At 36.6% G+C, this 25,168-nt stretch overlaps 2 protein-coding genes across 2 annotated transcripts in view; both read left to right on the forward strand.

The window, feature by feature from the left end:
* The window catches only part of LOC142353412 (small ribosomal subunit protein eS6-like), a 330,099-nt gene that overhangs the window by 9,419 nt on the left and 295,512 nt on the right, over positions 1-25,168 (forward strand). The window lies entirely within an intron of this gene.
* Positions 21-23,786, forward strand: LOC142353484 (transcription initiation factor IIA subunit 1-like). The gene is made up of 7 exons (XM_075405739.1): positions 21-351; positions 10,060-10,231; positions 10,480-10,560; positions 10,861-11,123; positions 15,818-16,030; positions 20,258-20,410; positions 23,463-23,786. The coding sequence occupies exons 1-7, from the start codon at positions 58-60 to the stop codon at positions 23,529-23,531; spliced, it is 1,245 nt and encodes a 414-aa protein (XP_075261854.1). The 5' UTR covers positions 21-57; the 3' UTR covers positions 23,532-23,786.

Genomic DNA, 25,168 nt, shown 5'->3' on the forward strand with positions numbered 1-25,168 from the left:
TCAACCTGATTAAAGCGATTTCCAATATCTTCAGTAATTTCAATATTACGTTTCTAGATGAATCAGTTTGATGCCTCGGGTGGGAGGAATCTTTACTCAAACCCCAGTTTATCAGTAGCAAGCCAGAGAACCTCAGAGATGGAGGGTATACCATATCGGATGTCGAGCATCAGGAGTACAACTACTGCAATAATAACTCCACAAGCGACAAAAAACGTAGCCAACGCTTACACAAGAGTTATGGATGAAGTTTGCAATACAGTTCGAGATACGTTTTTAGACGAAGGCGTTGAAATATCAGTTTTGCAAGAGCTTCGTAGGCTTTGGGAGAACAAAGTCTATGAATCGAAGGTAAGAGTCAGTTACAGTAATTTTATTCCATCGGAACTCTCGAAATAAAATTGTTCTAAAACGAAGTTTTGCCTAACCGATTTTCGTCTGACCCATTTGACTTTTCGTCCTCAAAAAGGGGGATAAACAGGTAGCTCATGCTCCTTCAATTCAGCTAAAGCTAGCCTCACTAAATCGTAGCTAGCTACTGACAAAGCCAGCCGGTCGTTTGAGAGCAATTCGCCTGACGTTATTCGGTTATGTTTTTCCATTATTAATAGCTGCGATAGCTGAGCGGAGCTATTATTGGCCTTATCGTGGTTTTCTTTACGACTGCGGGAGTTTTTTTTTACTCGCATGACTATATGTTAAGGCGGCGCTTTGGCCTAAAAGCGAAAGTAAAGTTGCCATGTGAATTTTGTGCGAAAGAATTTTTTTTACGTAAGGGTCTGACAGAACATATCAGTAAACATCCTTTTCTACCCTATTGCTTTAGCAATACAGATGTAGCAGTTGATCTTTGGTACCTGTGGCTACATGGAAGTTTCGAGGAATTCAAACCGCGGAAAACGAAACAGACTGCAGCTTCCTCCATGGGTTACTCCGAACACGTCAAATATGCTAAAAAGAAGACGTCAGACGACGTTCAGAGCCTGGCAATGCCTCCTGGTTCTGCGCACCGCCAGGACTCCGAAGAAACTTCGAGGATTGACGGACCAAACGGAGGCAAATATATCCTGGATCTTTCCAGACTTCGAGACTGCTATTCGGGAATTGCGCCGGCGGGTTTTTTTTCCTGGAGCAACCCATGCCAGCGACGCTGATCAGTGCTCTACTTCTAATTGCTGGCATAGAATCTAATCACGGACAGACATTAGATGGCCATGTGGTATTTGCGGGAAGAATGCCACCAGAGGGTGCATTGGATGTGTAATATGCAGAAGATGGTTTCACTTCAACGGTGACACAAAGCCAAAGCAACCATGGTCCTGCCATGCATGTTCAACCACGAGCAAATGGCAATGTGGAGTATTTGAATTGAACGTAACTCTGCCATCGAATGAGTGAAGTGCAAGATATGGCATCACTACAGCTGCGTTGGGCAAATTAGTCATGAGACTCGATCATGGTTCTGTCAAAAGTGCAAAGACAAACCAACCAAGCCTTCTTTAGCAACGTTAAATATTCTACAACTGATCATCAACGGAATAAGGAAGAAGAAAGAAGAATTATCGATACAATGTTGACAAAGCTCTTCTACAGGACACCAAAATCCCTCAAAGGTCGCAGATAGCTTTTGACGGATACAACGTCATTCGGAAAGAGAGAAACCAGAATGGGGGAGGAGTATGCACCCTGTTAAAAGATCTCAAGTACAGTGTGATTGACACTGAAGATGATCTTGAAATGCTGGTAGTGAACGTTCATGGAAAGGAAACGCTTCGAATGATTAACTACCAGCTTCCTCCGAATGTAAATGTCAACCCAAAACAATTATTCAAGAGCCAACCCGTCCCGACAGTTTGCTGCGGAGATGCCAATGCCCATAATTCTGTATGGAATTCAGAACTGCCTGGAGACGCTTGAGGTACTGAATGTGAAGAAGTGGTATCCGAAAGTAACCATGTTGTGCTTAATGAGGACGGACCAACCAGAAGAGCTCTGAATGGAAATGAAAAGCATTTATGGCCTGATATTACAGCAGCGACAGAGGATATTGCAATCTGCGCATCCTGGAACATTGTCGACAATCATTTAAGTAATCATTATGCCATACTAGTCACTAGCTGCTTAGACCCATTCCCCGTAGTGGGAAAACCAAAAGGAAAACACAAATTAACTTCAAAAAAGCTGACTCGAACCTCTTCACCCAAACATTAGAGGATCTGCTTACTGAATACAAAATTCCGGATACAGTTGAAGGGTGAAAGAGTGCTCCGGGCAGCTGTTCTGAGAGCCCCTAAGCTAGCCATTCCTCATGGTCGCTATCACGAAATTACGATCAAAGTACCCAACGAAATAAGAGTTGGTCCTGCAACGTGACACATCAAAAGATAGAAGTGTAATCAAAGAAAATAACGACCAAATTCAATCCTTGTCCCAAAAACACAGAAGAGATCAGTGGATGGCGTACATTGAAAGTAATAGACATCTGACAACTGAAAAGAGTCCGCAAGGTCTAGTCACGTTGAAAAAAGCAAGCTGAAACGACAAAACAAAAGACTAGCGAAAAAGGTAGAAGGCGAAGACTTCATTATTTTGACTAAGATGATTGACGAAGCTCTAAAACTGACGAGCAACAGTAGAGCCCTGGGGCCAGATGGAATCACGAAAATGCATAAATAGAAGACAGGACCAATCGCTAGAAAATATCTAGCAGGACAGGCCACCTTTAGCTTTAGCTGCTGCAGGATACCGGCAATCTGGAAGCAAGCAATAGTAATTCCGTTGAAACCGGGGAAACCAGCGGATCAAGCATCCAGTTACAGACCGGTCAGCTTTCTCTCACACGTGGCACGCTTATTGGGAAGAATGCTACCTCTATTGACCTAGAGCATAGCTCTTCCTCATTTCCAACACGGCTTCAGAAAAAAACTCAACTACAACGTGATTAAGTGTGTTAACTGTGTTCTCTGCGGCTTTAATCAGAAGGGGACCACAACTAGAACTGTTGCTGTAGCCGTGGATCTTAAGCGTGTCTTCGATACGGTGAATCTCAACCTAACTGGAATAGAACAAAAAACGAATTTCGATAAAATCATGTCTCGAACGGGATAGCTGAGAAGCGGGGTACCTTAAGGAGGTGTGATCTCACCTTTTCTCTTCTGCTGGTATCTGAAAGATATGCCTCAGCCGCGACGCAGCTTTAAAGTTGTCTGTTACGCTGATGACATAACTGTATACTGTTCTGACCTCTACTACAAAGAAGCTGTCCAAAAAATTAATGGTTACCTTAAAGATCCTAATACCTTCTTCCACAGAAAACCCTCGCCCTCAAAGGGCTCTGCCATTCTACTATCCACCTCCCACTCGGACTGGAAAGATTTATACGTTGTTCTGGGTACGTACCGGATAAGAACAATCAATGACCTTACCCTGCTTGGAGTTAAGATTGATCACTCGCTGACCTTTAAAGATCATGTAAAAGATCTGGTTAAAAGAGCCTCTTTTAAAAGAGAAACTTATAAAAGGAAGGAAATGTTTTCCACTTTTGCACGAAATTTTGAAGAAACGTGCGAATTTGATTTGAAAATTCCGAAAGCGCAAAAGATCCTACACACCAAATTTGTGAAATCTACGATGAGAAACAGTGAACCCAACAGATTACGAAAAGAGCGTATTCTTCTCTCAAATGATTCCTCCAACTGCCCTCTGTTAGGAGACTTGAAGAAGAAAGTCAACGACGACCAACCAGATGCTTGCAGGAAATGTCATAGAGAGCGTGAAACAGTACCGCACATTGTTGAATGTATTGGCGGAATCAAGTGCAAAGATCTTTGGCGGTCCCCCGAGGAATCAGTCTCAAGGCTTGCAGAAATCTGGCCTAAACAACGACGTTCAGAGCGTCTCAAAGACGACCCACGCAAGGAAACATGGAGGAATTTGCAGAATTGGATACATTTGTAGAATGCCGTCTGAATGACACCGAAAGGATTTCGAAAGATTTTTTTCAGAAAGAAAATTTTCTTAAAATACTCCTAAGTGTTAGGAATCGCACTTCTACCATCGCAATATATCTTGGAGAGAAGAAAGCCACAACCGACCTTGAAAAGCCTAACACCTTTAATGAGATTTTTCAATCGGTCGTCGTGGCATCTTTGGAGTATGAAAGTAAGCCAATTAAATCGGCTTCAATTCTTATTGACAAGGTTAATTTTTTGGAGCTTGACGTAATGTTGATATTGGAAATTCTTGATGTGAATAAAGCTCTGGATGCCTTATGAAATCTTTAGCCTTCCTGCTTAATATTGTAGATGAAGTACTGAAATGACAAACTTTTTGTGCAGATTCAGAAAATTATTAGTGCAGTGGAACATGGCTTCAGCAAAAAGAAGTCAGAAGTGATTCAAACTTTGCCCATCGAATAAGCATTTGGTGTGGTAGGAACATGATGAAGCTAAGCGTCAAATAATGCAAAGCGGTCTGTTCTAAAGAAGATATCTCGATAAAGTAGGGAAGTAAGATCCGGAAATCTTCAGAAAACCTGAGGTTTTGTTTCAAAAACCTGTCATGTAGCAATCAAGAGCAAACAAGATATGAGAGGTTTTTATATAATTTAAACGGAATTTTGCATGGTCAAACCATTGGACATCGAAAAGAAAGAAGTTTCCAACGGGTCCAATCCCCAGCTAGCCCTTGGATTCTATCAACGAAAGATTTCTTTTACAGGGACTATCTCGGCTTAGTCTTCTATCATTGTCAATGCAACATGAGCTGTACGTTCTTCTTGTTCATTAAGTTTCTAACCGGCAAATTATGCTGTATTGGCGTTGACATAGTTGAAATAGTTGAACCAATATGTTGAAATGGATAAACCAGAATGCCGAAACACGCGATCTGGCGATATCCCAGCTTAAAAAACTGAAATAATCGACAAGAAGTGTGTCCGCCTTGAGAACATCCTGGGAGCTAATCGGAAAAGAGCTGTACACGCCATCGAAAATTTCAGAAGTGTGATCACGGAGATACAAAGAAATGTTTTTCGAAAATTTGGACACTGATAATTATGCTTTCGGAGACTGATTGCAGTTGTTTGAACTGCAGAACATCAAGAAACTGACCTCTGACTTACTTGTACTCGGGAACTAACCATTCCCGTGTGATGTTACCAAAATCCACAATTACCCCTACGCTGTATAACGTAGCGACCGACTTCCATTAACTCCTGCATCCCGTTCCTCACTTTTTGACGGTAGGTGTTTTTTAAATTTAAAAACTGTTTACACAATCGATGGAGTTTTGTTCAATTTTTCAAAATTGTTCCTTGGATTTTGTTCTAGTCTTTTTCATGCTCCGTCAGGGATATTAGATAAGAGTTACTGATAATTCTGTTTTTTTTTATATTGCAAAGACATAGTTATTTACAAGTTTATTCATAATGTCAAAGATTTTCTATAAAAGTAATGTTGGCGAAAGGTTTCAAAGATTCAACTGTTTAATTTTTTAGCTTTTTGTTTTGGCGACAAGATGTCTCAATGCATTTAATCAATCATCAAGGGCCAATGATTAAATTTCTTGTTATTGTACTATTTTTTAACATTGTTTTCAAATTGATCTGCTTTCTGAGAAATTTCTTATGTCTAGGTTTCGTTTGAAATGAATTTTCGACTTTTCGTTTTTTGTCTTTTTCTTTTTAAATTTAAGTTTTGATAATATCATCAAAGGCTTTTCCTACCATCATTAATTTATGTTGCTGTATTTCTAGGTTTGAATTGCGGTTTTACCAAAATCGAGAGGGTTTGTTCTCTTATACATTTTTCCGAGTTGCATTTTGGGACTTAATTTTTTTAGTTCAACTTCTCAGGTCATTATACAAATTGTGCGTAGTTTTTGTGGACTTCAGGTTCACATTGTATTTTTCTCACTAACAGTAATTGACTCATAGTATGTTCCCAAGTTTTTTAGCGTGTTTTTGTTTTTAGCGGACATTGTGATTTGTTCTTTCGGTAGTGATTCAGTTCTTTTTCGTAAGGGTTCTCAAGAAGCATGTAATGTTGCGTACTACAATGACGCTAACAATGAAATGTTTCTGTTTGCGACAGCTGATCGTTTTTAGTAACTATTGTAGTTAATGTCTAGCCAGAGAGGGTTGTTTTTCTACGAAAGGTCAATAGCGTTTACTCTCTTTTCTGAAGTTCATTTTTTTGCTTCATCCTTCCCTCTTTTGTAAATTATGGAAAACGAATTTGGTGCTCAGTTTTGTTGAGTTTTCTGCAATATTTGTAATAGTTTGATAGGTTGCTCGGGAAAGTCACGCAAGTGAAAAAAATTTTGGTTACGTACCTAACTCTCAAGATGACTTTTCCTCGCTCTCAAATTGTCTTTGCGTACTTTAATGTGATAATTTAAAGTGAATAAGTTTCACTCGATCTAATTGAAGGTTATTTGAGGGAAGTTTTTAGAAATTACGCTTTAGGCAAGGATACTGCGACTTCTCGATACAAAACCACACCTGAGGAACAAAAAAATCAAAGCTCGACGAAAGTAGGTGACTTCCATTAAACTCTAGTTTAAAAATCAAGTGAAACAGCAAAATGTATTGCATTATTGCTAATAAACCGTTCCGCAATTGTAAGATCTAATCTTATTTCACTAAGTTAAATGATTTTAAGACGTCACAACATGGTTAAAACATGGAAAAAATTTTTTCCTAGTTTCCTAGGACTTGTATATTTAATTGCCGAAAGAGTTCTACGAAGCTATCGCTGCTGTTTTCTAAAAATCCGACAGATATATTGGTATATGAATGATTAATTGCTCTCAAACGAGGTTTGTAGCAATTATATTAGTCCTGTTGGTCTTTTTTACGCGATTTTTTGCTTGAACGATTAGTCTGACCCATTTGAATTTTCGTCCTTAAAAAAAGAGATAAACTGGTAGCACCCAGCGGGCATAAAGGCACCTGTAATTTAATTTTAAAAGGTCATTTTTAAGGGTTTTTGAGCCCGAAATGTTGCAATTTTTCGTGTTTATTCGTCATTTTTCTATTTTTTGTTGGACCAGTCTAAAATTGAGGCTGATTAATGTTTATTTTGCAAGATATAAGTACTTTTCATGGTCATTTTCTGAGCTATTTGTTTTGGTAACCCAAACAAAAACACTCAAACTTATACTAATTTTCACAATTTTTTTGAAAATGTTAGTCATTTTTTAGGTTTTGCCACCTACAAGAGCCAAGGAACCTCCTCTAGGGTTTGATATTAGGTTAATGATTAGTTTCTAGATGTGATGGAATGGTTTTCAAGATTTCAAATCACGAATTTTTGCCTTATTTTGAAAGAACTCCATTTTTTTCATTTTTTGAGCCTCAGGGGTCAGAAAACCTCCGTTAGGGTTTGATAATAAATTACTGGAAAATTTTAATTGGCCATTGATTAGTTTTCAACTTTTTATTATCACAAATTTTAGAAATCTGTTTGAGGTTTTTTTTAATTTGTTTGTCATTTTATGTTTCTACAGTCTCAAGAGCCTAAAAACCTCCTCTAGGGTTTGATAATAGGTTACTGCGTAGTTTCTTGATGCAATTGAATATTTTTCAAGATTTTATTATCTTTTATTTAAACAATTTTTTTTGAATATTTTGAATGTATTTGAATTTCCGGCACCGAAGGCCCAGGGTCCCCCTCCAAGGTTTGATAATAGGCTGTTGCATAATTTCTAGAGTTAATGGAATTGTTATCAATGTTTCAAGGACTCGAGTTTTAACATTTTTTGATAAAATTTAAATACTCAAATTTTCGGAAATTTGTTATCTTGTTCCGAGTTTATGGATCTTTATGAGCCAATAAAACTATTTAAGGCTCGAAATAGGCATGCTGGCTAGTCTCTTGAGACAATGAAATGTTTCTGAAGATATTAATATCACGTATTTTTTGCAAGATTTTGTTAAAATATGCCCTTGTTAAAATTTTTGAATACTTTTTCTTCCATTAAACTCTAGTTTAAAAATCAAGTGAAACAGCAAAATCTATTGCGTTTTTGATAATAAACCGTTCCACAATTGTAAGATCTAATCTTATTTTACTAAGTTAAATGATTTTAAGACGTCACAACATGGTTAAAACATGGAAAAACTTTTTCCTAGTTTCCTAGGACTTGTATATTTAATTGCCGAAAGAGTTCTACGAAGCTATCGCTGCTGTTTTCTAATAATCCGCCAGATGTATTGGTTTATGAATGATTAATTGCTCTCAAACGAGGTTTGTAGCAATTATATTAGTCCTGTTGGTCTTTTTTACGCGATTTTTTGCTTGAACGATTAGTCTGACTCATTTGACTTTTCGTCCTTAAAAAAGGGATAAACTGGTAGCACCCAGCGGGCATAATAGCACCCGTAATTTAATTTTAAAAGGTCATTTTTAAGGGTTTTTGAGCCCGAAATGTTGCAATTTTTTGTGTTTATTCGCCATTTTTCTAATTTTTGTTGGACCAGTCTAAAATTGAGGCTGGTTAAAGTTTATTTTGCAAGATATAAGTGCTTTTTATGGCCTTTTTCAGAGCTATTTGTTTTGGTAACCCAAATAAAAACACGCAAACTTATACTAATTTTCACATTTTTATTGAAAATTTTAGTCAATTTTTAGGTTTTGCCACCCACAAGAGCCAAAGAACCTCCTCTAGGATTTGCTATTAGGTTAATGATTAGTTTCTAGATGTGATGGAATGGTTTTCAAGATTTCAATATCACGAATTTTTGCCTTATTTTAAAAGAACTGCAAGTTTTTTTTCATTTTTTGAGCCTCAGGGGTCAGAAAACCGCCGTTAGGGTTTGATAATAAGTTACTGGAAAATTTTAATTGGCCATTGATTAGTTTTCAACTTTTTATTATCACAAATTTTAGAAATCTGTTTGAGGTTTTTTTTTTAAAATTGTTTGTCATTTTATGTCTCTACAGTCTCAAGAGCCTAAGAACCTCCTCTAGGGTTTGATAATAGGTTACTGCGTAGTTTCTTGATGCAATTGAATATTTTTCAAGATTTTATTATCTTTTATTTAAACAATTTTTTTTGAATATTTTGAATGTTTTTGAATTTCCGGCACCTAAGGCCCAGGGTCCTCCTCCAAGGTTTGATAATAGGCTGCTGCATAATTTCTAGAGTTAATGGAATTGTTATCAATGTTTCAAGGACTCGAGTTTTAGCATTTTTTGATAAAATTTAAATATTTTCAAATTTTCGGAAATTTATTATCTTGTTCCAAGTTTATGGATCTTTATGAGCCAATAAAACGTATTTAAGGCTCGAAATAGGCATGCTGGCTGGTCTCTTGAGACAATGAAATGTTTCTGAAGATATTAATATCACGTATTTTTTGCAAGATTTTGTTAAAATATGCCCTTGTTAAAATTTTTGAATATTTTTTCTGAGTTTAACGATCATTACTGGCGAACGAAACTGTTTAAGTCTTGCAGATGGGTTACTCGACAGAACTCCAGAGACAAAAATTGATATTTTTGATTTTTGTACTGCGAAATCTGGAAACTTTTCTTTCAAATTTTGCCATCTTCATTTTCTGTGATTTATTTACTAACAAGGCTAGAGAACTAGAAGTTGCAGAGTCGAATCCCATCATAGAATATATTGCTCTCTCTCTCTCTCTCTCTCTCTCTCTCTCTCTCTCTCTCTCTCTCGCTCGCTCGCTCTCGGTTAGGGTTTCTTTCCTTATCTTTCTCGTTCACGTTTTCTCTCTCACTCTTTCTCTCTCTCTTTCCTAAACTCTTTTTTGTTGATGCCGTACTTCAGTTGTTGTGGCGTGATGTCATCATCTACTACCCTCACCTTGCGTACCTTTAATGAAGCTAAAGCTAGCTTCACTCAACCGTGGCTAGCTACTGACGAAGCAAACCGCTCGCCGGTCGCTTGAGAGCATTTCGCCCGACGTTAGTCGGTTATGTTATTTTTTTATTGGGGGGGGGGGGGGGGGGGGGGCTATACGTTAAGTGCTAAGATGGGGGCAACAATGGGAAAATGTTAACCAGTTAACCATTAATGGTAATCTTGAACGTTAAGGTCTTGGAAGCTCGATCAATAGCGGAAACTCGTGGTAGCTATAACAGTATGATGCCAACTCACGTGCCGCTTCAGCAGGGAAGAATGGGAATGCCTCAAGTATACCAAGTTTCTACAGCCGGACTATCTTCCTCTCTTCCTATTCGTTTGCCTGGAAATCAAACAATGCCCGGTACCGTCAAACGTTCTGAAATTTGTTTTTGTCTATGGAAATTGTTCAAACATCCGACTTTCCTAATGTTAGACGTTTTTAATACTGTCCTCTGACATCCCTCCCAACAAAGCCTTAGTCACAAAGATTGCGTCCGCAGGCCTCTCTGCAGTTAGCTGTGTTTTAGTGGAAGCGAAACTAATTTAAATATTTAATTTTGTTCTTGTCCGGGTGACTTCATACAGTCGGTTAATATGATATATTTTCAGGCTCACAAACGTTACCAGCGGGCTATAGAGTTGTACGACCTTCGCAACCTCAAACAGCATATTCAAATCAGCCTTATGGAGGTAGGTTTCGGTTATATACTACCGTTTGTTAAACGAAACTTTTGTTTTCGCTATTTTCAAATGTTTCTCGATATTTCATTTCAGCAAACATTTGGGCCAGAGTTCCTGAGTTAATTTTTGTAATAGCTTATCTTGGGTCCGACGTGTCTGGCACCTAGTCAATCCTCTCTGGTCAATGTTTGCTGCTCGACAACTGGTGCTCAAATGTATATAATTGAATATGATTTGTAGTGTACAACAGAGAAATAAATATACTGAAATTATTGTGGGTCAAAGAGATCTCATACCAGTCACTTCTAGGTGGAGGTGGTCAATTCATTCCCCAAGTTGACGGTGCTAGGCCTGCGACCATTGTAACTAACGAACTTGTTACGGGAAGCGCAACACATGATCAACCGCAAGATGCAAATGTACCTCCTCCTCGGCTACTGCAACTTGACGGTGCTAAGGGTCAACCGCAATCTAGTGACGATGACAGCGAAGATGAGTTCGTGGAGGATACTACAGGGCCACAAGCGAAAGTGGCAAAAATGACCTCGGCTTCATCCAACAAATCCCAATCTGTAAGTGTTAGATCGGTTGGGTTGCAACTCGCTTTACAACTCCGCAATAGAACATAAGTCGCTCCTTGTCATGTTTACGTCCTTAAATTTCGGAGCTTCGTGTGATCAAAATTGCTGTCTCATTCGCAATTTTAAGCAGTTTTACTCAATTGGCGGCGGAAATCAAATGAAAAGTATGCCTAAAACTATTTTTAATAGCCGCGAAACGATAGCGGCTATCATTGAGGACATCGTGGTTTTTTTACAATTCAAAGAATTTGAATTATATTGGGCGTTGTCTTTTTTTTAAGATCTGTTCACTCATTTTTATGACTTTTGAAGTCAAACTGGGGTAGCTTTTTGGATTGGATTTTTTCTGAATGGTTTTCCCAATCCATTCATAGTTCATTCTACGCCTAATTTTTTGTTGAACCAAATTTCCATTCTCGATAGTAGTTTCTTGTTCACATGTGGCATTTTGACATTGATTTTCTGGTTTTTGTCTGTTTTTTTTTAGAAATGGTTTTCCCAATTCACTCATAGTTTGTTCTAGGTCTAGTTTTTTGCTTAGGCAAAGAAAATTTTTTGAATTATACGTCAGGACTTGTCCTGCTATGTTTTTTAATTTGCTTTACCATTTGATCACATTTTTCGTTTTTTAATGAGTCACGATTTTCACGTTTGACTTCTGACTTACCTCCTCACTGTTTCATTTGAATGGATTCTTAATCCTTTCACGCATTGATTTACGCAATGTAGTGAATACGGTCAATGTCAAAAGAGCAAAATGAAAAACGGGATGAACCAATAAAGCCCGGTCATTAAGTCATAGTGCATTAGGCTATCAAAGTTCATTAGAACAATGTTCATTCTCTAGCTAATCTGAATTCTTATCATAAATCAAAGTCTGTTAATATTAGCCGCGAAGCGATAGTGGCTATTATTGGGGACATCGTGGTTTTTACGACTCGAAGAGCAGTATTGAGACTCTACATGTTTTTTTTAGCAGAAAGCAAGTTTGTTCATGACTTGAATTTTGACTTCACTCTGTTTGAGCATTTACCTCCGTTTTTGACTGTTGACTCCTGTTTTCGAACATTGGACTTTGACAGAAGCTTCGTTTGTAATGTATAGTAATTAGGAACTGCTGGTAATGTTTAAGGCGAAGAGGTCATTTTGAGATTTTTTGTTTCTATATAAGTCACCCCTAATTATCAAAACTACACCGCACAAACCCCCCACCAGCTATCTACCCCTCCCCCAACACCTACCTACCCCCCCCCCCCTTCCCCAACTATCCCAGTACTACCCACCTCCCCAACCTATCTACCCACCCATCCCACCTAGCTCCCCCGCACCAAAAAAATTGTCGGCATTTTTAAAACTCTTTAATGTGGTTTGTTGGGCTACTGTTTTTTCTCGTCTATTTTGATGTTCTGATTTCGGTAATGATAGGTTAGAGATTATAATGCACGACTATTCGAGTCATTTTCGGTATTCTACCGGCTATGTTTTTTATTCGTCGTCTCTATCAATGATTCTTACGACCTGACTTCTTGGAATTTACTTTTTCAATGACTTCAGTGATTCTACTGCTTTGCAGTTAAAATTTGTGTGCGTGACGTCATTTCTGCTTTTAGGTCAATTGCGTGATTTACCTCACTAAAAAATGACTTCTGAACTCTTTTATGAAACTTCAAATTTTATGAAAATTTCCTAGTTAAAGATCAATAGTGTGCATCTATGTAGTGCCCAACTTATTTGCCCTAATTCTTGAGTATTTATCTTGAGTTTTTGATTTCGATATCAATCTTGAAAAAGCTCTTTTAGGGCTTTTTCTTTATAGACTGCATGTGTCATAAAATTCCCAGTCAGTCCCAGTCTTACCCAAAAAGTCTAGTGGTCTATTAGAGGACTGGTGGTCGTTCTGTCTATCTTATTTCTTTAGTTGTTTCATTTCATGGAAGGCGGCGACAAGCGTCTATTGCGGCTAATTTCCGAAAATCTGCGGGCTATGTTTTAATTTTCTGCAGTTTTTAATTGCTCTCAAACGAAGTTTGTAGCAATTATATTAGTCCTGTCGGTCTTTTTTTGCAATGCAATTTTTCGCTTGACCAATTTTGCGTCTGACAAATTTGACTTTTTGTCCTCATAAACGGGATAAACAGGAAACGCCCAGTGGACATTAAGTGCTCTTAGAGTTTTTCAGCTTACTTTTGGAGACTTATACTTATGGTGCGAAGGGCGGTTTTTAGAGATTGACCCCCCACTGTTGCCCCCCCCCACCACGACCGAAGCCAAACAATCGCCGGTGGTTTGAGAGCAATTCGCCCGACGTTAGTCGGTTATGTTTATTAGTTTTAGGTAACTTCGGATCCTATTATGATTGATCAACTGGAGTGCCAGTGTTCCAATACTACTATTTGCCCAAAAGAACTTTGCCTTTTTGTGCTTTTTTTATCGGATTCTTTTAGTTGTTTTCCGCATTCCATTTATTGTACATTCTATGTCTAGTCTTTTATTTAGCCAATAAAATTTCATTGAATTGTGCCAGCACTTGTCCTGCTATAATTTTTGATTTTATGATGTTACACCATTTGATTTTACAATCACTTCAAATCTGCTTTTTCATTCGTTCCTGCATTTTCAACTGAATTGCGTGCGCTGCGTCTTTCCTCATTATTAGAGGAAAGAGAGAGAGAGAGAGAGAGAGAGAGAGAGAGAGAGTGAGAGTGAGACAGACACACACACAGAGAGAGAGAGAGAGAGAGAGAGAGAGCGCGAGAGTGAGAGTGAGACAGACGTAGAGAGGGAGCGAGAGGAAGAGAGAGATAGAGATTTTTGTTCATTTGCGCTATTAACTTTTTGGGAACGCGTGACTTACCTCACTCTCAAAAATGACTTCCTCACTTTAAAACTGACTTCTTTCTTTACTTTAATTTAAAGAGATATGGTCAAGTGATCTTGTGTCATTCTAAATTATGGTTATTTGAGAGCGGCTAATAGAGGCAGCAATAACTTGTACAGATTCTCAATTAAAATATTACAACTCGGCCTTCAATAAAAAAACTTATTTTTTTGGTCTCGTTTTAAATGTTTTTTTTAGACTGCAGGTCTACTAAGCTATTGTGGCTATTTTCTGGAAATCTGCAAGCTATGTTAAAAAATATTGGCGCTTGTGATTAATATTTCAATATATTCACTCATTCCTTTTTGTCTGTAACGGCTTTGACACTTTGAATAAAATTGAGTGAATATATTTTTTTTTCTTTTTGTTTTTTTTGCTCTCGCTTAGTCTAACTGACAGGCCACTTACGCTCTCTAATCAGTCACGTTTTAATCTACTTAATGGGTTTTTATAGTTGTTTTTTGTGCCTTAACATAGTCTCACTTATGACAGGTCTCATTGGCTCTTCAATTTTTACTTTTTACTCATATGAATGTTTTCGTTATATCAAGCGTTTAACAGTTTTGACAAAACTTGTTTTCAAGCAGTTTGATTAATTTGTTTCAGATTTCCTGAAGAATTTTTTTTGTATTAAATTGCTCTCGAGTGAAGTTCGTAGCAATTATTGTAAACATGTTGGTCTTTTTATGCAATTTTTTTGCTTGATCGTTTTTGCGCTTTTCTTCTAGAACATTCTTTGATTTCCCAAAAAACTTTTCACGCTTTCATTTTTTTTGAGTGATTTCTATCGTTCTCGCTCTGAAGTGAAATTTGTTGCCAATATAAAGTTGATTGCAGCATAGCAAAGCAGGGGCCCCATAGCCGAGTGGGCAGTGCTGGCAAGGGATTGGGAGGTTCAATTCCCATGGTTCAATTCCTGGTGTGGTCAACTATTTTTGCATTCGTAAAGAAAAAAATATCTAGGCTACAACAGCTGAATTAAATTGCCTCGTCTGTCGTTCGAGAGCAGTTCTTCCGATATTAGTCGGTTTATGTTGGTATTCGTTTATCTGTCCCTTAGTCTTTTTAATTACTGGTCTAATTTGCGCGCTAATGAATTACTATTGTCTTTACTCAATGATTTCGCTGGTTGTTAACATTTTTTCTGGGTATGATAACAGTCGGTTTCGAAATATTGGTTGATGCGTGCAGTTGTTGCTACTTTTTTCTACGTGGTTCCTCAATTGGTTATTAATAAAAGTTTCTAATAAAAAGTAATGCTATATAATGACGGAAAGTAATATTTTTTTACTGATTTTTAATTTTGTTTTTTTAAACTGATTTTGCTCCTCTTATTTTTAAAGACATTAGTTAAAATCGATTTGCGTGAAGTGTCTTGCGTTTTCCTTCTACTGTGACAGAATTGCGTGTCAACATCGTCTTGTGCATTCGCTTGAATAATTGTTGTCATTTGTGATTTAGCACAATCTCACATTGACTTTCCCTCTCTCGAATTGACTTTTGATTACAGGATGGATCAAACTTAAATCGGAATTCTTTAATTGAAGGTTATTTGAAGGCAATTGTACAGCCTAATCAATTTAATGAGTTAAATCAATTACAGAAATGAGAACTATGTAGAAAACCCTTTTTTCAAAGTTCATTTCTTTCTCAAAGTTCGTTTTTTTCCGTCTACAGGCTTACAAAACTATTAGCTTTTTCCTACAGTTTCCCTGATATGCTGTTTATTCGCAACCCAGATTAACGTTTTACTGCCTCTGCGAGAATGTGAAGCGCAATAAACGTTAATCCTTTTCCACCATTTCAGGAAGCATCATCAAGCAAGCTAAAGAAATCGGTTGCCAAGAAGACAACGGGCAACAGTGACGATGGAGACGACGAAGATGATGACGAAGACACAGATGACGATGATTCGGACGATGCAGTCGAGACTAAAATCAAAGAGGAATTGGACGATGAAGATGATCACGACGAGGAGGAGCCACTAAATTCAGGAGATGACGTCACAGATGATGAAACAGTAAAAAACTTAAACATGCCAGTTTTGTGAACAAATTTTGAGCCCTCAGAGAATGAGCAAATAGTTTATGTTGATTAATCCATAAGTGGTTTTTACGTGGACATATTTTTGTTCAGACAATTTTGGCCGATCGATATAATCGTTGTAGAGAATTGTGAGTGGTATCATTAGAAAGCCCCTCCAGCGTAGAATATGGATTGAAAAAGATTTTTTTCAATTTTTGTTTTTTATAGGGAGTTATCGAGGCTTAAAGTTTTGTGAATATTAGACGTAATTCACCTGTTAAAAATTTGCTCAAATATGATACAATTGTTAATTGTAGTATTATTGATTTCCTCTCGAAAGATAGAAGAGGGTTGCTGAACTGATCGACCCAAGTTTTTTTGGCTAGAGTTACTGCTAAATTTTTCAAAATTCAGACTTTTTTCGTCAAAAATGAGATCAAATTTGCTGCTTTTAGCCCACTTGCTTTAAATTTGCTGGAAGTAGACTCCTTAAAATTGCGGCCATATTCTTTCACAGCTCAAAATAGAGCTAGTTGTACTTCGCTGGCTTTAGGAATCTTCTGGAATTATAGTTTTGCCAGGTTTTTGCAAATTTAAACTCGATAATTATACAAAGTTCTATTTATTATAATTATTGGTCTATTTTGCGAGCATTAGAACAATTGAGTGTTTTGTTTGATGTGCAGCAATTCATGGGCTGATCTTGATCTCAACATGGAACCTTACGATAAAAATTTTTTAGATTTTTATGGGACGCGAACTTTTTAAAATATTTGCGCTATGTAAATGTTTTTTATGCAAATTACTGACAAGACTTTCAAATCCGGGCTCAATTAATGACAGATATAATATAAAATAAACGAGGCACAAAGAGATTATATGATGATTTCAGAGTTAAGCTCATGGCTTTCATGGTTATGACCAATTGTTTTCGTGAAAATTTTATGGACTTCTTGAATTTCGCTTTCATTTCTTATTTTTTGGATCCAAATGACAATGTCCCAAATCAAAGATCGAGTTTGCTTTCCAGGAGGTATAATGAACCTAGAAAACTATTTCAGTTGTTATCTAATGTCTGTTTTGACTTTGAATATATTTGTTTTTGAAATTATCGGTGGTTTTTTGAACGTTGCCACTATTTTTATCATGTTTCTCTCAACTTCGAGCGCAGTCTCAGTAAAAACAGGTAGAAATCAATTTTTTGTGAATTATAAATTATTGTTGGAAACGGTTTTATATTCAACCAATGGTTTCTCTGTTTTGATACTCCGCGTTTTCATTTTTTTTCGATCATAATTGCATATTTTGAGTCTTTTTTTCCTTTCGAATTATCACATTTTTGACCAGACCGATTGAAAGAAAGCACCGTAAAGAATATGCATAATCTTGAGAAAAGGGGTATCTGGATATGTTAACTGTTTTTGTTGAATAGTTATGCTTTTTGGGCGTTATCGCGCAGAATTTCGTGGATTTTTTTGTTTTTGCCTATGTTTGTATTTCCTTTTGTTGTTGTATGCCATATGCCTGATAAAGATAGTTCATAATTGCTTCCATAGGACGTATAACGCAAAATCTAGTTAAAGATTTCAATTTCTAGCTGTTTGGTTTAATGACTTTCAAATTAAATAAAAAAGGTTTTTTTTGTTTGTCTCCGTTTTGCTTTTATTTTCGTCGCCATGTAACTGACTCTCACTAATTAGAAGTCTCAATTAGTTTTGTTTATTCATTTTTTTGCGCTTTGTTGTACGTTGTGACTGATTGCTTCGACCAGTTAGTTTCATAAAATGTTTTTGATATCTATACTGTTCATTTTTGGGTTTTTTGTTGTCATGTCTACGTAGTCCTTTTATGACGACGACTCGTTTTTTTGATGATTTACAGTTCTTGTAGGTAACATTTAATTATATTGCTTGACCAGTGTGATGTCGTAAAGTTGTTTGAAGTTTTCGCATCTTTATATATTTGATGTTATTTTGTGGTGTGGTGACTTAGTCTCAATATTAACAGGCCAAATTGGCTTTCTGGGGTGTTGCAACCTAATCCATCGTTCTTGTTGAAATCTTAAGTCTGTTGTAACTTTTGAAAATATATTTTTTTCAAAAATATATTTGGCTTTTTTTAGCTTCGTCATTTTTTAACTAGTTTTTTTGGTCGGTTTATAGCTCAGTCTCTGTAAGCACAGGTCACGACACGTTTCCATTGAGCTATAGTTTAATCTTTATAAAGGTTTTAGCTGCAAACTTTTGCTTCTCGGTTTTGCTTTTCTACTGTTACTACGAGATTTCTTGAAATGTTTGAGATTTTTATATGTTTGTACATTTTAAAGGGTTTTTCTTTTTAATTTATTAAAAAAGTCGTTGGTCCCATTGGCTTTGAAATTTTGCGCAATTGAACAATAGTTAATGACATGTCTCAATTGATTCCAACAGATATAAATGAACATTTAAGTGAATTCAGTTGATATCTAATGACATTAATTGTTTTTTATTTTTTTTTATTATAGAGATCGAGTTTTGGTCGCAAATAGTTTGTTATTTGTTTTTTGTCACTGTCCTATCTCTTCATCTTTGGTATCCAATTAAGTCAAGAATGTGGATGAGCGGGGTGGGAACTGTGCGTACGCACATTGCCGAGCCTCCTTGTTCGTTTAAACAATGGTCATTCAATTTTCAGCGCTCGATTAATTTGAAAAATACTTTTTTTGTAATGCCTATTTTATTGATTTTGGTTTTTTGTGTTTGATTGATTTATCAAAAAGTCATCCTAACGAATGTTTTTATTAACCGATGGTTCAAAATTTAAAACTGATATAGCAATCTGATATAAACAATGCTATCGATTGGACAGAACCAGATTGTCTTAATTTTAAGCTAAAGAAATTAAAGACTGAAATTTTTACTCAGAAACTACACTACTCTGATCTCGATAGTAACTAGCGAGGCAAAATCAACTAATGAACTTTTTCCCTACTACCCGTCATGAGATTGATATATTGATTATTAGCCGCCTCAGCTGCTCAGCCCGCTATCATAGCGCTACTATTTTTAACAATTCAAAGTATTTGAATTGTATTGGGGCGCTGTCTTTTGAGATCTATTCACACATTTTCATGATTTTGAAGTCAAATTGGAGTAGTGATTTTGGTCACACGGAGACAGGAAATGGAGCGAAAAAGCGGGTGGTTTTGTAGCGTGAAATTTCTTCGCTCTAATTTTAAAGTAGAAGGAAAAAACGGTGTTTGAACAAAGATTCGCTTTCTCGCTGTGGTTTTTTGTTCACATGCGGCAATTTCACTTTGGTTTTTACTGTATTTTCAATTTTTTGGATCAATTTTTTTCTTAAATGGTTTTCCCAGTCAATTCAAAGTTAATTCTTGGCCTAATTTTTTGTTAGAATCAAATTTACGTTTTTCTCTAGCGGTTTTTTTGTTCTCGCTAGCGGCATGTTGACATTGATTTTCTGTTTTTCTATTTTTTTTGTTTTTTATCTGATTTTTTTTAGAAATGGATTACCGAATTCACTCATAATCCGTTCTAGGTCCAGTTTTTTTGTTTAGTCGATGAAAATTCTTCCAATTGTACTTCAAGACTTGTCCTGCTATGTTTTACTTCGTCGGATTAAAATTTTTCGCTTTACCTCATTTTGCCCGCCTTTTCGACATTTTGTGTGAAATCTTTTTGACTTCTCTATGTAAGTTTCACTCTTCTCTCATTCTGCTAAAATTGTTTTTAGACAGCAGTTGCTCAACAAAGCAATTCAAAATGAACAGAGTCAGTATCAAAAAAAAAACTAAATCAGAAATAGAAACGGGATAAATCCATTAAGCCCGATTCTACATGCCCGTTACTCGAACTTTGTTCTTAGTTACCGTTTCTAATGCTTATTGGTATTGATACTAACCCCTCTGTGGTCGCACTACGAAACAGGAGCATGTTCCGCTCCAAAATGACATCAAAATAGTTCGCACTTTAAAATTGTTTGTACAAAAATCATTTTTTCAGTAGTTTTTATCTCTTCTTTCAATCCCAATGTCGGTTATGGGAATCAACGGCGGCAGTATTCCGGCAATCTGCCGGGTATATTTTAATGCTATAAAAGTGTTATAAAAGCTGGCCCATCTTTAACGGGTTCTGCTTTCCAAAGCAACAGTCAACGTCAAGTCTGTGTGGATGTTTTTATTACCTCGAATACCGTTAAAGTTTCCATTTTTTTTCTATTTCAGAGTAATTATCCGAACAGTGTTTCTGGTGCAGGGGAAGGGGGAGGTGTTGGAGGCTCCAGTTCGACTAGAACTGTGTTTGGGTGTGATGACGTTGTTGTGTGCCAGTTTGAAAAAGTCAGGCGCCAGAAGAACAGATGGCATTTGGTCCTAAAGGTAAATGAATTGAAGCAATGAAGCATTGAAAAATCTGTCAGGGTAGTTAAATAACTGACGATCTATGTTTGATACTTGGAAGATAGTATATTGAAAGTACAGATGGTGTATTGAAGTTGCAGCTTATTTCTGAAGGTGAACATGTCACCCCGATTTGTTTGCGAGATGTTGCAAGTTCTTAATTGCTCAGGATGAAGTTGAGCAATTTTTGCAGTCGCATGTGTCTTTATGCAAAATTTTTTGACCATTATGAATTTTTTCGCCGAACATATCGATTTTTGATTGATCTAAATTACTCGCTCATTAACAATTTTAAGCGGATGATCTCAATTGGCGGTAATATTCTACGAAATTGAAATGAGTAATCGGCGAAATTGGTTTCATTTTTACCCTTGAGATAACATCCTGCATATAACATCTTAATAATTAGTAAACCACTGAAATTTCTCTTCATTATTATTTTCATTGTCCTTTTGAAACTAGGCCTACAAAGCTATCGCAGCTGTTTTCTGTCAATTTGCCAGCTATGTTTAATTGCTCTCAAACAAAGATTGTAACAATTATATTAGTCCTGTGGTCGTTTTTAATGCAATTTTTCGCTTGACCGATTTTTCGATGGACCCATTTGACTTTTCGTCCTGAAAAACGAGATAAACAGGTAACGCTTGGAGGGCATTATGTTCTCTTAGAGCCTTACGCCTAATCAGTCTCTTAAGATACAATTCAACCAAAACTATTTTGAGGAGATAATTTCCTGATGCAAAGGGCGGTTCTTATTCTTAATTATTGACCCCCGCAGTCACTTCATTTTTTCACGTTAAATCTTAAGAGTTGTCTATATGAACAACACATTGCCACCAATTTAACATTGCCCGGACAGAATTAAGACACTGTAAAGTCAGGACTTGCCCGTGTTTTGAGCCATCCGTTGGAGGTTAGTTTCTTCGAGTTGTTAATTATCATTAATGGATTTTCCTCAATTTTTTTGTCAAAAATGGATGGAAGCAATTACGAATTTTTAAAGCGATAGTAAGGACGATTTTTTTCTTCGAGTTTTTCAAATTTAATTGCATCCCGGGAAAATTGCTTATGGATATTTTTGAAATACAACCAGTGTTCAATGAACTATTCCCTCTGAAAAAAAATTGTTATACGTCAACTGAATTTTTTTCACATTGATCTGTTTTATTTTCGTTTTACGTATCGATCACGTTTTTCTGTTTCCTTTTTTGTGTGTCTCTGTCATTTTTCAGTATGGTTGAATTGAGCGTCATTCTTTTAAATAAGATAACACTATATGTAAAAAAAGTCATTCAAATGGCCAAATTGTCACTCAAAAAAATCAATAGTAGGAACTATTGACAACCTAATTGAATGCATTATAGTAAGTGATAGAGTTTTCATGCTGAGCTCCCAAATCTTACTTTTTGAAACTTGATTCGGCAAATGCATCCAACCTAAATACCAATGTAAAGGAGCCTTGAAACAGACGGAATTTCAATACTAGTGTTTTTTTTGATGGCTCTCGAACGATGTTTGAAGCAATTTTAAATAAAGGTGTGCATCTTTCATATTCAAAATTGTCGCTTGACCGTTTTCTTCTAGAACTTTCTTTCGAATGCACTTCTCGGGTGACTTTTTTGCGTGACCTAAATTGCTCCTATTCATAAGTAAAAAATAAGTCAAAATCCAGGTCGCAAATTAAGTCTTTGTTTGTAAAACAAAAGCTGTTGTAATATGTGCTGTCTCAAAGATTAATAAATTGTATTAAGGTGAAGGTCCGCGGGGGGGGGGGGGGGGGGGGGGGGTTCGATTAATTCTTCGGATTTTTTTTGAACCGATTAAGATTTATTAATAGCCACCTCAGCTTAGCTTCTCTGCCGGCTATTATTTTGCTTTAATTTTTACAATTCAAAGAATTTGAATTGTATTGGGGCGCTGTCTTTTTTTTAAGATCTCTTCGCACATTTTCATGATTTTTGAAGTCAAATTGAAGTAGTGATTTTGGTCACGCCGAATCAGGAAGTGGAGCGAAAAAGCGAGTGGTTTTGCGGCGTGAAATTTTTTTCGCTTTAAATTTAAAGTGGAGTGAGAAAACGGTGTTTGAACAAAAATTCGCTTTTTCGCTAGTGGTTTTTTGTTCACATGCGGCAATTTAACTTTGATTTTGCTGTTTTTTTTCAAATTTTGGATAGGATTTTTTCTAAATGGTTTTCCAATCCATTCATAGTCCGTTCTAGGTCTAGTTTTCTGTTTAGTCAATGAAAATTCTTTGAATTGTACGTCAGGACTTGTCCTGCTATGTTTTTTACTTCGTCGAATAAACATTTTTCGCTTTACCATAGTTCACAGCTTGTTCAACATTTTGTGTGAAATCTTTTTTTGACTTCTCTAGGATAGTTTCACTCTTCTCTCATTCTGCTGAAAGTGTTTTTAGGCAGCAGTTGCTCAGCAAAGCAATTCAAAATGAACAGAGTGAGTATCAAAAAACGAAATTAGAAATAGAGATGGGATAAACCCATCTCTAATGCTTTTTGGTATTGATACTCGCCCCTGTGTGGTCTCACTACGAAACAGGAATACGTTCAGCTCCAAAATGACATCAAAATAGTTTGCACTTTAAAGTTGTTTGTACAAAATTAATTTTTTCCCTAGTTTTTTTCTTTCAATCCCAATCTTGGTTATAGGAATCAACGGCGGCTATTTTCCGGCAATCTGCTGGGTATGTTTTAGGTTACAGACCGTTTTGAATTAAGTGCCCCGGCTGTCGTTCGAGAGCAATTAATCCGACACTAGTCGATTCATATATTCCCATTTTATATTTCTGCTGGAATTGCTAAGATGTTTCTCAGTTATTTCCAAATATTTTTTAAATGACTTCAATTTTTAAACCGGATGAAATGCGGATGGCATTGGATCAGAAGATCATATACCGGCAAATATACACACCGGCGAATATAGTTTTAAATCAAGATTGCATCCAGTTTATTTTTGTCATTTGAAAAGGACCTGAAATAAAACTGAAAATGTTAAAATAATTTGTTTATTATAGGATGGAATAATGAACGTGCAAGGTCGAGATGTGCTTTTCCATAGGGCAGAAGTGGACTGTGAGTGGTGATCCAAAAGATCTGATGAACCCAATTCTGATTTCCGAATCATTTGTGCTACTTTTTCTTTTCCTTTCATTTCAATGTTTAATACGTTGACGAGGTACATTGTTATTTTTATTGAAGTAAAGATGACTTAATGAATGCATTGATAGCTTTATGGGTTGTGAGAGCAAAATTCTGTGGCTTGTTTCTTGAGCTTAATGTCTAATTTGTGATCTAAATTTTGATGCTGGTGGAAATTGATTAGCAATTTGCTCCTTTTACTTTTACAAACCTCTCAGATGTCTAGACTGCAAAAAATTGCAGAGTGCAAGCTCTTTGCAAATGCTTATTGATGATAGTTTAACGACAAGTTTAAGAAATTAATAATAATTGTAATTCAAAACCAATTGAACTCAAGCCATTCGTTCTTCAAATATTTCGGCTTCATAGATGAATGCGCCTGAACCTCTAGACCGTGTAACTGAAATTCACAAAGTTCAGACAAGTTAATGGCTGAAAAAATTGGTTCTGTTTCTTTCATCCCTATTGTTATAACCCCTACATAACCCCTACAGAAGCAAAATGTTGCATCTTCAACCCTAAATCATTTAACGCGAAGTGTTCAGCCTAAAACCCTTTCCCCAAAGCCGGTGAATATCCAATTTATTGTTCATCCCGAAACTCGTAACCCGGTCACCTTAAATTTCCCTAATTCTGGCCGTTAATTGTAACAATCGTATAAACCCTAGACAAACTCCGACGCTTATCTTACAATATTCTTGCATATCCAACGGCTATCTTGCAAGATGGTGCGTAATCTTACAAAACTCTTGCAAGATAGCCGTCGGTAATCGACTAGGGAAGAATACAAGTCGGGGGATTAAATGAGAGGTACCGAAAAAAAGAAAAATGCTATCGGGTTATTTTAGAAGAGGTTACAGGTTTTAATTGTGTAGATTTTTCTTTTTCAGAGTTATTGGCGTTGTAGTTGATATTGTGATCAGAGTTTACTTTGATTAGTGGGTATTACGTTGAGGGTTGGTAGAGGATTTTGTAGCACTCGATGTTCCCAGATGCTATGCTGTCTCATTTCATCCGTAAAGCGTTAGTGGGCACTTGAGCAAATCACTGGATCATTCAATCACACAATATTTTTTATCTACGAGAGAGTAGAGTTTTCTTTTTATTATTAATCCAATACCGGCTAGCTATACAGTGCTTGATTTATTAGCCAGGCAAATTCTTATTTTGGGAAACGAATTGGTTTGTTCAGTTTTTTACGGCTGGGTAATTGATGGGTCGCGAAAGGGAAAACGGGCAGAGCTATTCCTGTGAGAGTTAATTTTCTCAAACCGAAGGTCAGTTTGTTTTCTATTTTTTTGGATATATCTGATGCTTCAAAAAGAATTTTTTCACATCTTGAAAAGGTGCGTGGTTGTAACTTCTACCAAATTCGATTCACTTTTGACATCTTCGGGGTTGTTTGTTTAATAGCCGCCCTCATCTTCTCAGCCGGCTATTATAGCGCTCCTATTTTTTTTCACAATTCAAAGAACTTGAATTGTATTGGGGCGCTGTCTTTTTACGACTCGAAGAGGAGTATTGGAGAAGTCATTTTTTAATCAATTTTATTGGAGTGAATTTTGAAGTGGGAAATGAAACG

This window comes from Convolutriloba macropyga, chromosome 14, assembly GCF_964194025.1.
Source record: "Convolutriloba macropyga chromosome 14, txConMacr16.3, whole genome shotgun sequence".
Taxonomy (NCBI): Eukaryota; Metazoa; Xenacoelomorpha; order Acoela; family Convolutidae; genus Convolutriloba; species Convolutriloba macropyga.